At 39.4% G+C, this 16937-nt stretch overlaps 1 protein-coding gene across 1 annotated transcript in view; it reads right to left on the bottom strand.

Moving 5' to 3' along the window:
- Nucleotides 1-3781: 3781 nt before the first annotated feature.
- The window catches only part of LOC122812120 (ficolin-1-like), a 418766-nt gene continuing 405610 nt past the window's right edge, over nt 3782-16937 (bottom strand). The window contains exon 8 of the mRNA XM_044084413.1: nt 3782-4139. Within this exon, the coding sequence (XP_043940348.1) occupies nt 3892-4139 (248 nt within the window). The 3' untranslated portion in view covers nt 3782-3891. The remainder of the gene's footprint in view (nt 4140-16937) is intronic.

The following is a 16937-nucleotide window of genomic DNA, read 5'->3' as shown; positions in this document are numbered from 1 at the left end:
CAGGATGTCATCTGGTCCCATGGATGCTGTATTCTTAGCTTTGGAGAGTGCATTTGTTACTTGTGTGGCCATTATTACCGGAATTTGGCAATCTTCCAGTACTGAGATGGGCCATTTAGTGGGTGAGAGGGAAGTGAAGTTGGCACTGAATCGATCTGCCAGGATATTGTCAATATCCTTGTGATCAGTATATTTAATGCCATTCTGTTGTAGCTCAGAGCAGATCTGAGCATTGCCATTTAGATTCTTGACATAGTTATAGAATGCCTTGTGGTTGTCTTTGGAATCTTTGGCAATTTTATTTTCGTAACTAGCTTTGGAGGATTTTGTGAGGGATCTCAGCTTCTTACTGAGATCTTACAGATCAAAATAGAAAGTGTGAACATGCAACCCTTGGGCAAAGCGGCAATAATACTCTTAAAATGGATAATCAAATGCAGTAGGCAGACATTCCTTTAACAAATCTATATTGGTTCAGATATGGAAGCAGAAGATAGCCTCCATCCCTCTTAAGAAGTTCCATAATGATTCTGTTCAGAAACCTGTACAGGACACTTCTGAGACTGTTGGTCTATGGTTCCACAATCACCTGCAGAGCATCCCTTATGGAGAGGGACAACAGTGACCTGCTGCCATTTTTAGGGGACTATGCCTGTGTTGATTTAGTTACATATGAAGTTCACTGGAGAAAGTTCCAGGTACGCTATTGGGGATCATGGAGCTAGAGTTCTTGATTTTGTTTCAAGGCTACATCAGTCTGTTCAGGAGTGAGTTTCAGAGGATCACATGGGGATCTAGAATAGCAGTGGCCTTTTTTATCTTGATTCTGAAGTTGATGTTAATGTTTTTTCACTAGGACATTTACAGTGGATTGTGGTTTGAGGTTCACTGTGCCACTGACTTCTAGAGCACTGTAATCCTGGGTATTAACTCCAAGTTTCCTTAAGTAATTGTAGAACACAATAACCATCTTCCATTCGATTTGTTCATCTTCAGCTCATAGGAGGGCTGATTGAGTGCATTATCCTTGTTAATGCTTTATGGATGATGAGTTTGATTACCATTAGTGATGGTGGGTACTGATTGTAGGTCATGTACAGATTTGTTTCTGACTGTACAGTGCTTCACCCATATTTCCACCTCAGGTGGTTGCAGTTAAATTTCACACTCTGCTTCTAATGGAGACATGATTTATGTTGCAGTTATCCAGGAAGCTGCATAGTTTATTAAAACTGTCTGTGACTGACATATAGGAGTGTTTATGATTTGAACACAGTTATTGTTAGAAACAGCAGCATTAATATGGAGGCAGTCAATACTGGATAAATCATTATATGTATTATATGTATGCATGTGACTAAACGTACATTATATGTATTATATGTATGCATGTGACTAAACAGACTAAAGATATGTTGATTAAAACAAGGTCTAAAATGTTTTTCCCCAGCAGTGTTTTTCAACAGTTGTTCCATACAATTAGTGTTAACACAATCAAGAATCATTAGTTCTAATTATCAGTTATACAACTATCCGACTCAATAACAAGGGAGTCAAACTCAGCCACGGTGATGACATTATTTTTGATTGCTAGTTTCTCTGTGTCAAAGAGGTATTCATTTGGTTCTTTCTAGGTCATCCTAGGGGTTGTGCTAACAAGCAATTAAGAGATAATCAGTGTTCTAGTGACCTTCCTTTGCATTATGATTATGCAGGTGGACACGTGCCACACCATCCCTTTAGGCTGTTAGGGATGGGAAGGCAGTATTGAATAAGTGCTGAGTACATTCTCCTAGGCTGAGCTTGAATCTGGTCCATCTGGATTGGTGATCTGCCCTGGTAAGCAAACTTAAGTAAATGAATAAATTATTCCATGGAATTTAAAAGACTTTAGATTGGTCCTTAAGGAAGATTTCATTGATATGATAGAAATGTCCTCCAGAGTCAAGAACACTGCACATCTTCTTATTTAGACTTTTGGCATTATGGAGTTCCATTGTTACTTCACTATTCTTCTTGGAAATTAATTTTGGATGCTCTTTGCTTTTACTCTCTGTAATAAGTGCACTAAGAGATGTGGCAAATTACCTGTTCAAGAAAAACTCAAAATGAAATAGGAAAAGCCATCGGTGGCATTGTAGATCAGGGGTTAGAGCACTAGCGTAGCAAACCAGGGGTCTTTAGCTCATATCTCATAATTAAGGGAGGGTTGGCATAATGCTTAAGGTCTTTACCTCACAAATATATGTTATAGGGTTTGATTCTAACCTTTGGTCATTAGCAAAGCTTGTAATAGTTTGCAGACAGATAGCCTAGTATTTACCTATGATCCCATGAGCAGCAAAGGATAATGAGGATCCATACATCTCTCCAAAGTAGAGGCAAACAGATCCCCTTTACAGTAACCAATGCTGAAGGCCATTTATTCATTTATTTCTCTATATCACTATGCCATTTATTATTAGGGTTGGATCTGACTGGGCATGTCCCCTATTTAGGCCCCAAGGAGACAGGTAATAGAAAGACATTCCTTGATATATTTGCTGTATCTCTGCATCAGATCATTGCATGTTTGCAAACTGAATCTCAATGCTAATAACTTTATAAGCAGACAGTTAAATAACAATGTATGTCTTAAAGAATACATGTTGACTTATCAGCTGCTAAATTACTGAATCACGATTATTGAAATATGGTTCCCTGCAGTCCTTTTTCTGTGAATCTAAAATGCAGCAAATTTCTGTAGATGGGACTGACCATGATTGCATAGAGAAGGGCAAAGTCTAATTCAGTGCAATTAGTTTTCAGTAAAATGTAGTCACATCACTGGGATCCAGTGATTTTACAGTCAGCCAGTTATTGCTTTCTTGTTTTTTACAGCTGAAGACACTTTATTTTGCTGCTAAAGTTTACACTTAATGGAACTGCCATCCATAGGTCTTTAGCATTTTTGTCACAGAAAATATAAAATAGAAATGTAGCACTAACTTGAAATTATGTTAGATATAATCAAAATGTTTTCCACATGAAAAATAGTAACCTGAACTTTAAATAACCACAAATATGACAAAAGCTGTTTTGCTGATAGAAACCATATTGGTTAATGCATTTATGCTAGGAGGCACAATATGCATTAAGGGATAGTAGCACAGCGCTGTGGTGAGTTTTATCTCTCCACTCTAGAGTTTACTTTTTGATTCGTCCCTTGAGCAGGTGAGTATGTTCTTCTTATGTTTTTATGATTTTCTTCTGAATAAAGTGTTTTCCTTCCAGGTTCAAAGATATGATGTTTACGTTTATTATCTACTCTAAATTTTCTCTACGTTCAAATATAGGCTACTGTGTTTATCTTGGAATGCTGCTCTGTGATGTTACAGGCATTTTCATCTGTACAGTTTCCTGACACATTTATATTCGTTTGGACTATGCTATGCTGTTGTGTGGTGCTGAATTTGCTTATTTGGTTAATAATAAATTTACTCACATTCAGCAGTGCACAGATCTGATATATATGTTCATGCAAGGTAAAAAATGTTAAAAATGAAACTTTTTTCTAATTTAAAAAGAAGAGAAAACATGCATCTTAAAAGCAAAGTAGTAAGAAATGCCATCTTCTGAATACTTTACTGCACTGCAAACTGAATCTTGAGTCTAATGACTGTAGAAGCAGACAGTTAAAATACTAGAATGTATGTTTTAAACAATTATTGTTGACATAAGCTGTTAAATCAACAAATCCCTATTATATGGATATGGTTCCCTGAAGTCCTGTTTCTAAAATATAACAAATTTCTGTAAATGGGACTGACCATGGTTGAATTATCATTGCACTTATCTGCACCAGATTTCTATGCAAACTACTGTTCTTAAGTAGCCGTTGTTTGCATCACATTATTCAGGTCTAATTTTCATATCAGTATACTTGTATGAATAATGCAAGCCTTTTCCAGTGCTCCAGTTTACTCCATCAGCATATGAACTGTGCTCTCCTTTTAGGTATTTTCCATTCAGATTTGAGTTGTGGCAAGCTGTGTACCACCAAGCTCCAGTGTACATGCTGGCACAGTTCCCCGAATACAAATCATTGTCATAATCATGTGTGGAGAATGCACTGTTTGCATGACCAGTTAAAGAATCCCCTAAAAAGAAAGTAACAGAAAAACAGTTACATGTAGCCATTTATTTGTACTTATTTTATCAATGGAATTCTAAAACAAGGAGTCTTTCAAAAACATATACTGTTTCCATAACATGCATTAAAATAATGTCCATTTAGTTCTCAAAATTTGACACTCATTGATGTGCTAGTAGGTTTACAGGTTTATACATTTGTAGGAGGTTACTAGGCTATTGGCTGTAGGGCCTTTATAAGACTAGCCATGTTATACCCTTGTTCCCTTATTGACCAAGTTGTATGGTTTATATTTGCAGCTTGAGTCTATGATCAGCACTGACTGCCCTTATCCAAGAGACATAGGGGACACCCCTGGGGTAAATTTACGGTCTCCCATCCAGTTGTCTAAGTTACATTTAAATAGTGTCATTGAGTAGCTCTGTTTTACATGAATTGTGAGCTTGTTCCAGAGGGGTGGCAATCTCTGGGACACATACAGTAGCTGTCTCTCCAGCATGTCCTGTTAATGTCACAGGCTAGGTTAAGATCCTCAGTGCTACTGAATCTTGTCCCATTTGACTTGTGGATGTGCAGCATTTCCATTAGGGTCCAAGACTGCTCTGCTGGTCAGGCACAACTTGCCTGTCAGCAGCCTATATTATACAGAGTACAGTGACAGGACCTTCAGTCTGTCCATGTAGGTCATGTGTTGAAGGCCCTGAATTTTCCTGGTGAGAAATCCCTGAGGTCTCTCCAGCTGCTGCAGGTGTTTGGTGAGATACATACAGACGGCAGGATTGTACTCCATTAGTGGTCTGATGAGGGATGAGTACAGATGAGTTATAACATCTTTAACTCTGGATGTGATGCCTTTATTTATGAGATGTCCTTCCTTAGCACTCTGGACATATGGTGAGCGAAGTTAAGGTTGCTAGCAACCTGTGTTCCCAAATATCTCACCATAGGGTTTGAGCTAAGGGGGGGTACTGTTAATATTGTAATTTGCAGGGACTTTCTCTTTGCCAAAAGGGATGATAACATATTTTGTGCATTTAGTTTAAGTCTTGGCTTGGCTTTGGCACCAATCATTTGTCTGTGTAAGCCCTTTTTGTAGTATGTCAACATCGTTAGGAGGCCCAATGATTGTACCTAGTTTGCAGTCATCAGCGAACTTGGTAAGCCACGTGCACCATTTATTTTCACCTAGACTTCTGAGAAATAGATTACAAACTGTAGGGGGCCCAGCATGGGTTCTCATTGTACATCACTGGTAACTGGTCTGCTGGTAGAGGTGGAATCCCCAACTTTGATTGTATGCACTCTGTCGGTGAGCCAGTTGGCTATTCATTTAGTGGCATATGGGTTAATTCCCAGTTGGGTGAGTTTCTCAATTATGCCCAAGTGGGGGATTCTGTCAAAAGCCTTGGCTTGGTCAAGATAGGCTCTATGTACTGTTTTTCCTTCATCCAGGGCTTTGGTGACATTCTTGAAGAAGTCCACTGGGTTTAATAAGCATGATTTACTCTTAAAAAAGCCAAACTCTGTCAGGTCAAGAGTTTAAAGGTCACCTATGTTTTTCCTGATAAGGTCCATGATGATTCTCTCCATAGTTTTGCACATAAGGCTGGTTATGCTTATGGGTCTATAGCTCTCATGGTTGTTTGATGGACCCCATATGTGCAAGGGAATTACTGTTGCAGTTTTCCACTCTGCTTGTACAAAGCCAGTACTTAGACTGTGGCTGAAGAGAGAGTGCCAAGTGGTTCCCCTGGGTCCTGTTTTAAACCATTTAGTAGGCAGCCTGGGTTGTTATCCTGTGCCACAGAGGCTGTGTATTTGACCATGGAAAGTACAGTTATGACATGCTCTTTGTAGACACTAGGTAGAGGACTGGTGACAGGTATGCTTTGGGGTATGTCTGGTTGGGACAGGGGGGTAAAGTCTGCACCAAATCTGTCTGCTAGCACATTGCCAATGTCCTCAAGGTCAGTATGAGTAGTACCATCCACTACTAAATTCAGCACAAAGCTAGCCCTTCCCTTTTGGATTTCTGAAGTAGCTAAAGAATGCCTTGTGATTATCCTTAGCTAGGGATGCTAGTTTAGCTTTGTAATTGGTTTTAGAGGAACTTATAAGATATCTAATTTGCTTCTTCAAGCTGTGCAGAGTGTTCTTCCTCTGCTGTGTCAGTTCCCCCTTGTTCTTAGACACTAGTTTCTTCCTCTTGTTGTATAAGTTATTTATGTTGATGTCCACCAGGGTGGCTTGTTTTTTTGTGAGGACCTTGTTTTGATCCATTCAGGCACGGCCAACTCTATACATTTGTACAGGTGTTTATGCAGGGCATTTGTGTAACCTCTGTACAAGAGTCATTGTTGGTAGTGATATTAGGGGGGTTGAAACTATATATGCCATTGCTTAGGAGGCTATAGTTTGCTTTGGAGAAATTTTTTATCCTTTTTGCTCTGGGGGGGGGGGGGGACAAGTCAGGTAGGATTGTTACTTCAAGCAAGACTGATTTATAATCAGACCTTACCAGGGAGGGCAACACACAGTGGGTAGTGCAGAGGGGTCTATATTACATGATCGAAGTTTCAAAACTTTGAAGCTGATATGGTCGACACCATATGATTGAAGTCTTGAAACTTCAAATATTTAATAAAAGCACAACAACCTACACAAATAAACCATTTAAGTGCTCCCTACCCACCAACTGCTACTTAAATATACCAACTCCGAGATCGCACTACAGTGCAGAAAAGGGAAATCTTCCCTTTCTGTGCTGTATGGAGATCTCCGTTAAAAGATTCAAAGTTTCAAGACTTCGATCATATGGGGTCGGCCATATCAGATTCAAAGTTTTGAAACTTTGATCTTCTGATATAGACCTGTGCAGAGACCCCCTATGTTGGTGAGTACTAAGTCTAGGACTTTCAAGCCCCTTGTGGAGGTGCAGACTATCTGTTCCAGAGCATTTGCATTAACAAAGTTCAGGAACTTTAAGGCAAGGATGTTTGTGCTTATATATGACTCCCAGTCGATGGATGGATAGCTGAAATCACCCATGACCAAGGTGTTCAGCTGTATAGTATGTGACTCAAGTACGTCCAGGTAGGCAGAGGGTTCTTGTGGTTCATGGTGGGGAACCTATAGCTAACAATATTATAAAAGGGAATTTTACCTACAGTTACTTGCACTTGGAGTAGCTCCAGGGAATCATACTGTTTGACCAGTCTTAAGGTGTATTTGTCTTTGATGAAGATGGATACACCACCACCTGTGGTTCTTTCACACTCAGTTTATCATAGGATCATCAGAGATTAGTAGACTATTGATCCAGAGGTCATTCTAAGGCTTGCCATTTTATCCCAATGTAATGCCATGAAAATGCTAGTCAATACCAAAGATTGCATTTAGTGATGACTGCTCATGTCCAGGAGGGTTGTGGGTACTAGTTCCAGTAAGAATTTTTGGTGCCCCATCCACTCATCCAGGTTCCTCTTGAACAGTGTCATACAGGTGTTCTGTTTCACACGAACTGGTATCCTGTTCTAAAGATGTGGTATTTGTTGGGAGGTAAATCTGTCTCTCCAGCATTTCCTATTTAAGTCACAGGCCATATTTAGGTCCCTAGACTGGGTAGCCCTAGTCCCTTTTGATATGCAGCAAGTTGATTAGGTTTGGTTCTTGGATTGCTTTGTAGGCCAGGCATAAGTCTCCACTAAGATGTCTATACAGCACAGAGTATAGTGACATGGACTTTAGTCAGTCTGTGTAAGGCATATGCTGGACCCCCTTGAGCTTCTTTGTTAGAAACCTTTGAGGTATTTCCAGTTGCTGCAAGTGCTTTGTACGGTACACACCGACCGGGTGTTATACTCAGTTATGGGTCAGATCAGTGCCAAGTATAGAGGGGTTATAACCTCATTTGCTCTTGAGGTGATGCCTTTACTAATCAAGTATGCTACATAGATAGCCTTCCCTACTGTAGTAAGGAAGGCTATCTATGCTACATAGATAGCCTTCTTTACTACAGTAGATACATGGTGGTCAAAGTTAGGGTTGCAGTCAACATGTGATCCCAAGTCCCTTACCACTTCATGGGTTCATGGGTAGATATGGTATTGTTGTTGATTTGATAGTGTGAACGGACATTGTTTGTGCTGAAGGGAATGACGATGCATTTCTTTGCATTCAGTTTGAGCCCATGACTAATAAACCAGTCAGTGGTCAGCGTGAGAGCCTCCTGGAGTATACTGACATAATTGCAGGATTCAATGATTGCACCTAGTTTGTAGTCTTCTGCAAACTTGGTCAGCCACATCCTTTTAGTTTTGACCTGAACTTCTGAGAAGTGTATACCAAACAGTAGAGGGCCCAGCACTTACCCCTGTGGCACCCCACTGGTAACAGGTCAGCTGGTTGATGTGTGTGTCTGGTTTGTGAGATAGCTGGCAACCCATCTTACAATGAAGGTGTTCCCATTCAGATTGTTAAGTTTATTAGTAATGCCTGAGTCTCTGATTGTGCCAAAAGCTTTGCCAAGTTAAGGTATGCTTTGTGCACAGATTTGCCCTCGTCAATGGCCCTGGTCACATTTTCAAAGAAGTCCACCAGATTTTAACAGGCAGGATCTAGCCCTGAAGAAGCTGAACTGGGTAGGATCTGGGGTTTAGAGGTCACCTATATCTTTATGAGGTCCATAATGATACATTCCATGGCCTTACAAATGAAGCTTGTCAGGTTTATGAGTCTGTAATTCCCTAGGTCTGTTGCTAGGCCACCTTTGTGGAGAGGACAAACTGTTGCTGTTTTCCATTCAGCAGGAATAAAGCCTGTGGTTTGGCTAATTTGAAAAGGGTATTTAATGGTGATGCTAGTTCATGTTTTAGCCTGTTTAAAAGACAGTCTGGGATGTTGTCTGGTCCATAATCTCCATGGTGTTGAGATCTGAATGTGTGGAAGGCATTGTGGCCTTGCATGGGTGGGGTTTTGTTTGTGGCCTTGAACCATGTCTCTGTGACTGCACAGACACTGGCATCTTCTAAGGTAAGGAGTGCTTCCAGTGAGTGAGTTTCTGATTTAGACATAGCATTAAACAGCATAACTTTGAGTTTGTCTATATTGAACTTTTTAAGTCTGGAATTTTGTTGTTATGACATTGCCTAAAAAGGCATTATGGTGGAGGCAAGTACCCTTGCCAGTAACTGAAAGCCAAGCGGAGACTGGTGAAGGCCATCTCTGGTAAAGCAGAATGGTCTGTCCACCATACTTTTCCATGCTGACAGATATGGGATCCCCCTGGATTGACACCAGAAGCTAAGCTAATTGTTGACTTCAATCATTTTTTTTGTTAATATTGAGGCATCATCCTGGGTGAAGGTAGAATGCTGCTTAGGGCTAGGGACATACCAGCCTGAGACACAACATCTGAGAGCTCAATCATGTCTGTCTTCATATAGTCCAGTGAGGCACATCTTCAGTCATTCACTCCAACATGGACTATGACAGACTCATAACGGTACTTGTTGTTAAGAGGCTTGAGTGCTTGTATGATCTGATGGATCCTGTAACCTGACAGGCAGCTGGCCATGACTGTCTCTTTGTCCATCCTGGTGAGGGGGACATCTGTGTGTCTCACTATGGAGTTGCCTATGACCAAGACATTTGTTTTTTGAGGTGTTTTGCCTTAGGGGCTTATTGGTTGAGACAGTGGTTTGTGTATTATGTGTAGTGAATTCTGTTGGGTCTACACTGTGTGCAGTAGGTTTGCCCTTGAGAGCTCTCTGATATTTAGGTAGGCTTCTAGCAAGTACCTCTGCATATGTGGGTTTATGTTTTGTGAGATTATGTGCAAATGGTGAAGTTGGTGTGGTGACAACCTGTTTGATATCTGGTTTATTGTTATGTGAGATAATTGATTCCAAATTTATAGTTGCATTTATTTTAGGAGTAACTGGTTGTCAGTCTACATGAGGCAATTGCTACATTGCCTCAGGATGCCCATGTCAATCAGGCTGGCTGGAGAAATGGTGGGAAACTCTCCATCTATTATGGTAGGTATATGTTGTAGCGACTAGTGGGAAGTTGGCTAGATGGACCAGGTTTTGCTGTAAGACTAACAAAGAGCAGCTATTCTATGGAGGGGTACAGGTAGAAAACTGTGTCAATGCTTCACAATGCACAACTGAGTTGCTCACAGGCCAGCACTGCAATCTCTGAGCAGTTCTGGTAAACTGTGGAAAACCCTCACAAAGACAATGCATAAATACAAGAAAAGTTAAATGATTTTAAACAAAGTAGCCAAAAGGAAGGTCCAAGACTGAGCCTTATTCCAGCAATGCCCAACTCAGATGGGTCCTTGGCTGCACACTTATTAATGTAAGATGGCTGGTTTTAGTGCTCAAATGTTAACGGACAGTTTAGAGCCTGAATCTAGCCTATGCTATAAAATACTGAAGTACTAGAAATTGAAAGTGCAGAAAATTGCAGTCACAACAGCAAAAAACTGTTTAAATAAAGCAGCAATTCAGTAGAATACACCCATAAGAGTGTAGACCACAAACCTTCCTATCGTAAAATAACTGGTCTGGAACCCAAGTGCTTAAATCAGAACAAAGACACCTAGAATAACATGCAGATTAAGCCTTCACCAGCAGTTCCTAGCTTAGAAGAGTGTGGGCTACATTCTCCTGCCACAAGAGTCTAGACCACAAATCTTCCCAATGTAAAATAACTGGTTTGGAGCTCAATTGCTTAGACCAGAACTAAGACAGTTTCAGAATAACAGACACAACAAGCCTTCAATGATCAATTCCCAGCTGATAAAGGTGTTTGCTATCCTCTCCTGCCACAAGAGATTAGACCACAAATCTTCCTAATGTAAAATAACTGGCTTGGAGCCCACATAGTTAAACCAAAACTAAGACACTTTCAAAATAACAGACACAATAAGTGTTCAACCAGCAATTCCCAGCTTAGAAGGGTAGAGGCTACCCTCTCCTTCCACAAGAGTGTAGACCACAAACCGTCTTAATGTAAAATAACTGGCTTGAACCCAAGAGCTTATACCAGAACCAAGACACTTTTAGAACAGCAGACACAATAACCCTTCAACCAGCAATCTCCCAACTTAGAAGGATGTAAGCTATCTCTCCTGCCCCTAGAGTATAGACCACAAACCTTCTTAATCTAAAACAATTGGCCTGAAGCCCAGGTGCTTCAGCCAAAGCTAAGAGGCTTAGAATAACAGTTACAATTTAATCAGGTTACTAACGAGCAGTATTAAATGCAGCAGAATAAATGCAATTGAACATTTTTAAGAACAAACAGCAAAAGGAAAATAAAGCAATAAAGCAGGAAGAAACACAAATATGGTAAAAGCAGCTGAATAAAGTGCAATTTTTTAAGTGGGGATGGAGGGAATATAAAATAATTCAAGGTTAAGAAACTAAGGGGTGGGCCTTCCCTGCTGATCTGTCTGTATTCAGTAGAATGAGCTGATAAGATGAAGAAGTAACCAAACCTTAAATAAAAAACTTAAATTCAAAATAAAATACAGTGATCAGCAATAGTCAGGTAGAGTACACCAAGCAAGCCAAACAAGCACTCCAGCTAAATAGAGATGCCTCCAAATATTTCTAGCTCTTCCCACTAAGCTTGTGTTATTCATTATTTACAAAGGAATTATTTGCTAACTTTTCTAACTGACCCTAGCCAAGATCTATTAAAACTCCAACAGAATAGAAAACTTACAACAAAACAAATGTAATACAAGAAAAAGATTAAAAAAAACAAAAGTAACCAAACCTTAAATGAAAATCTTCAATTACAAAAATGCAGACAGAGATCAGCAATACTCAGGCACAGTACAGCAAACAAGTCAAACAAGCATTCCATTTCATAACAGAATACATAATGGTACTTAATTGCATGGTGTATTTGAAGTTTGGTAATGCCTACTATATTCTACATGTGTTTTAGAAAAGTTTTGGCTTTCCATATTAATATTCCATTTCCAAGTTCATAGTAATGTTGAACTGCGTGGCATATTTTGGGAAAGGTAGTATCAATTATTTTCTATATTCTTTAGAGTTTTCATTTTGGTGATAAATGTGGTTCAATGTTTTCATATTCATTATTTCCACAGAATCCTTATGTGTTCACAGGATGGATTCAGGACCACAGAAAATGAAAATCAAAAAGCATTCTTAGACCAATCCAGTTGGACTGTTCTCTTCTCGGATGATTTCAGAAAGCTGTTCAGTGTCTATTAATTCCTAACTGTTTCACTGTGTTCTGTGACTTAAATCTGTCTTATTTCCCTCCTTCTAAGAACTTAACTGTGAATTCAATACCTTTTTAAGTTGTGTACTTTCAGAATGAAGAAACCTGATACTATTGAAAAAAAATGAATAAACAAAGTATAATTTGCTTTACTTCCATTTAAATAAATCCAGTGTAAGCACTATTTTCCAGCTAGGGAAGACATTTCTTAATTTTAAAAGACAAACCAGAGCATTTCTCTGGAAGACATTTCCAGACACTGTTACTCAGGGTGTTCATAGTTAGCAGTAATGCTATAGACTGCCTTTCTACATAAATGTAAAAGAGATAGTTCACGAGATGGTAGAACATAACAAGTACATAGTGTGGATACAGTCCATGGGAATAAGAAAACACAGACATAAAAATCCCATGACTGTTTTTCCCCTGTACAAGTTATTGGAAGTTACAACAAATTGCAAATTAGAAATATCTATTAACTGCTTACAGCATTAAGAAAGTATCAGTATAATATTGAGGATATTAAAAAAGTATGCCAAAATCAAAGCCAAAATCAACCCAACTACACTGCCATTACCGAGACTTGGCTTAAACCATATATCAAAGATGCAGAATTCCTACCCCTTAACTATACTTGTCTTAGAACTGACAGACTACATAGAAAAGGTGGAGGTGTCACCTTGATGTACCCCAAAGCCTTTTACTGTAGCCCCATATACTAAGCCCATTCCACAACTCTCCACAGCTGAGCTGCTGGTAGCCTTCTTAAAACTAAATAATTGTAAGAGACTCTGCAGCATGGTCTTATACATTCTCCCAGGTAATAACATCCCTATACTAAAACATGTCCTTGCCTGGGCATCTAATAATATTAATAATGAAACTACCATCTTAGGGGATGTTAACATTAATTGGCTGGATATTGCTAACCATTACCCCCCACCAATATTAACCTATATAACTTTAACCAGCTGATCACTGACATAATAAGACCCAGCAACAAAAACGACAAAGGGTCAATTCTGGATTGGATCCTAGTGTCCGACCCTAATAAAATTTCCACCTCTGGTGCTCTACCCAATAGTATTGGTGACCACTTACCAGCCTTTATAATACATAAAACCACCTCAGCCTTAACTAATTACCAACTTAAACAAACTAGAGACTTATATCACTTCTCACCTGACACCTTTAATGAAATTTTCAAAGTATCAACTGGACACCATTAAAATCGCTCCCTCTAGATGATGCCTTTGAATTCTTCCATTCAACATTCCTCAAGATCTTAAATAGTTTGGCTCCACTGCAACTAAAAAAAGTCAGGACTAATCATGCCATCTGGCTCACCAAACTCACAAAGCAAATCATGTTTGCTAGAGACAAAACTTGGAAAACTTGACAAAAATACAAAAATTCTTCTAACCTCACTCTATACAAACAGCTACAAAATCAGGAAAAGCGACTAGTCATTAAAGATAAAAAAGAACTCTTCCATAATCTCCAGGACCAGCATAAGCCAAACCCAAAGAAATTCTGGGGAGTAATCAATTCACTACTTTACCCATGCCCACACCATGATAAAACACCCTCTGAGATAGCCTCTCTCTTTAACTCATACTTCATCGATACCAAAGCAAAGCTTACCACCTCCTTCCCACCTAGTAGCCCCAACTTACCAAACCAACCATCATCACAATCTACACCCTCCTTTTTACCTAGCTTTTCTTTCTTACCCATTCCCACTTCTACTATAGAAAACTCCTTCAAAAACTCAAATCTTGCACTAATGCTCTAGATAATCTACCTGCTGAATTCTTACAACTATCTGCAAGCTCCATTGCTTACCACATCAGTATACTCCTCAGCAGATCACTTCAGGAATCCCTTATACCACATATCTGGAAAAAAGCATATGTTCTCCCACTCTGTAAAGGTGGCAATAAGCTTGACATCTCCAACTTTCGACCAATTGCCATTCTCTCCCCCATCTCCAAAATATTAGAAAAATTTGTCCACACCCAGCTTCTTAACCATTTAGTTAATTACCAAATTCTTTCCCCCACCCAACATGATTTTGGGTCAGGCCAAACTATTAATACAGCTCTCATTTCTTTTATGGACACAGTAAATGGGGCTCGTGATGCCAGCTTCACTGTCTCCTTACTTTTGCTCGACCTCTCAAAAGCCTTTGACACTGTATCCCATCCACTTCTACTCAACAACCTCTCTAATTTAGGCACCTCACCCCCAACCTTGAACTGGTTCTCAAACTATCTCACTGGTAGACAAAACTCCAATAAATGGCACAGTCCTACTCACCTTTCCTCAACATTACCACAGGAGAACACCAAGGATCCATATTAGGCCCATTTTTATTTAGCGTATTCATAAATAATTTCCATAACACTCTCAATCAAGGCATTGTGATCCAGTATGCAGATGATTCTACAATCATCTGCACTGCCAAATCCACTAATGAGTTACAACTATTAATCCAAGCCTTTACAGCTACTGAAAATTGGATGTCAAATAACCATCTCACTGTAAACCCCAACAAGACTAAACTTCTATTGTTCATCCCCCCAATAAACACCCACCTTAACAAGAAAGTATTATTCTGTGAGTGGAGAGATAATTCAATCATAGATGTTATCTCTAGCACCAAACTCATAGGTGTCATCATTGATGATAACCTAATATTCGACCTCCACATCCACAGCAACATTTAAAAAACACCAAAAACTGGGTAGTCTGTTTAGACAAAACCATTTCCTCAACCCCACTGCAAAAAAAGCTCTAACCTTATCATTTCAGGTCTACTTTATCCTCTTGAAAGACAATTCCGTTGAATACGAATCGCGCAACACATAAAAATGAAATGTGAATACGTCGAACCAATGAAACCGCGAAATTGAAAACGTCGACCCATCATAGTTGGCCCGTCTGTGGTATAGCTTCGTAAGGTAAGTGTGCTATAGTTGCGGAACTTAGGGTTAGGGTGCGGGTTAAGGTAAGTGCATAGGTAGGTAATGTATGTAAGGTTTAGTGTAGGGTTTTGTTAAGTGTATTTGTGTGGAATTTCAGTTTGTTTAGGTATAGCTTTGTAGGGTAAGTGTGCGGTAGTTAAGGACCTTAGGGTTAGGGAGGGGTTAAGGATAGTGCATAGACAGTTGTGTATGTGGGGTTTAGTGTAGGGTTAGAAGTAGGGTTTTGGTGCTTTACTTTAGGGTTAGAAGTAGGGTTTTTGCTAGTGTATGTATGTGTATTTTGTTATTGTGTTTGGGTACATAGTGTGTTATGGGCGGTGGGCTTGGCCAACTATGATGGTTCGACGTTTTAAATTTCGCAGTTTCGTTGGTTTGATGTATTCACATTTCGCTGTTTATGTGTCACGAGGTTTGTAGTCGACAGAATCATCTTTCAACAGGATAAAGTAGACCCATCATTTCTACTACCATCCCTACTATACGGTACCTTTATCCTCACCAACATCCAGTTCTCTCTGAAAACCAAACTTGACTCATGTTACAATAAAGTTGCCAAATTTGCAACAAATGCAAAATTCTCAGCACATCACTGTTCATCTTTACGGCAAATAGATTGGCTTGAACTACCACATTATCTCATCTACCTACAGTTAACTACTGCACATAAAATTCTATATAAACCATTAAGTTACCCTTATCATTCCTCCCTGCTGTCTTTGTATCACACAAACAGACCTCTCAGATCTGAAAAAAAACACTGTTCAAAGTAGAAAAACTCCCAGCTGGCAAAATGCTCTATTCTTTTACTGTACCTAAACTTTGGAACACTCTCCCACCCTCTATCACCTTCATCTGTAATCCTGCTCTCTTTAAGAAGTCCCTTAGACAACACCTCTCAACAGACTGGCTATGCTCATGCTAAAATAACTCTTACTAAACACTGCTTCACCTACTTTAACCCACTTCTCTGTGGCTTGCTGGTGTGTCAACTAACTCTCTCTGCAGCCAGACCTCACTTGCCATACCCATTCTTAACTCCAGGCTATCTTTCACTGCCTTCTGTCTACATTACTAACAACTGGAGCCATCACTCTGTCTTGACAACTTCCTCTTCTCACACCTCAAGTCTCTAACAGTTAATATCTAAGAAAACTGCCATCAGATGTGTATATACCCTCAATCTATAATCGCTAAGCTGACTTTCTATTGCATGGCAATGCTACTTGCAGAATGTAATTGGGTAATATGGATATATATATATATATATATATATATATATATATATATATATATATAATCTGAACCTTTTGCTCATACAATGTCCAAGCTTGCTGCTGTACAATACATGTTAGTAGTGGTATGTATTTGTAATTTGTACCTGACTTGTTAAGTGTATGTCCAAGCTTGTTGCTGTATTATATTTGTTAATTGCATGTCCAAGCTTGCTACTGTATAATATTTGCTAACTCTGGTATGTATTAGTACTCATCTCTACTTGTTACTTGTATGTGGAGCTTTTCTCCCTGGGCCTTCACTGAAAATGGGCTCTC

This window comes from Protopterus annectens, chromosome 1.part1, assembly GCF_019279795.1.
Source record: "Protopterus annectens isolate FY-2018-M chromosome 1.part1, PAN1.0, whole genome shotgun sequence".
NCBI classification, from domain to species: domain Eukaryota; kingdom Metazoa; phylum Chordata; order Ceratodontiformes; family Protopteridae; genus Protopterus; species Protopterus annectens.
The sequence above is the reverse complement of the archived record's forward strand: the minus strand, read 5'-3'. Positions and strand labels throughout refer to the sequence as shown.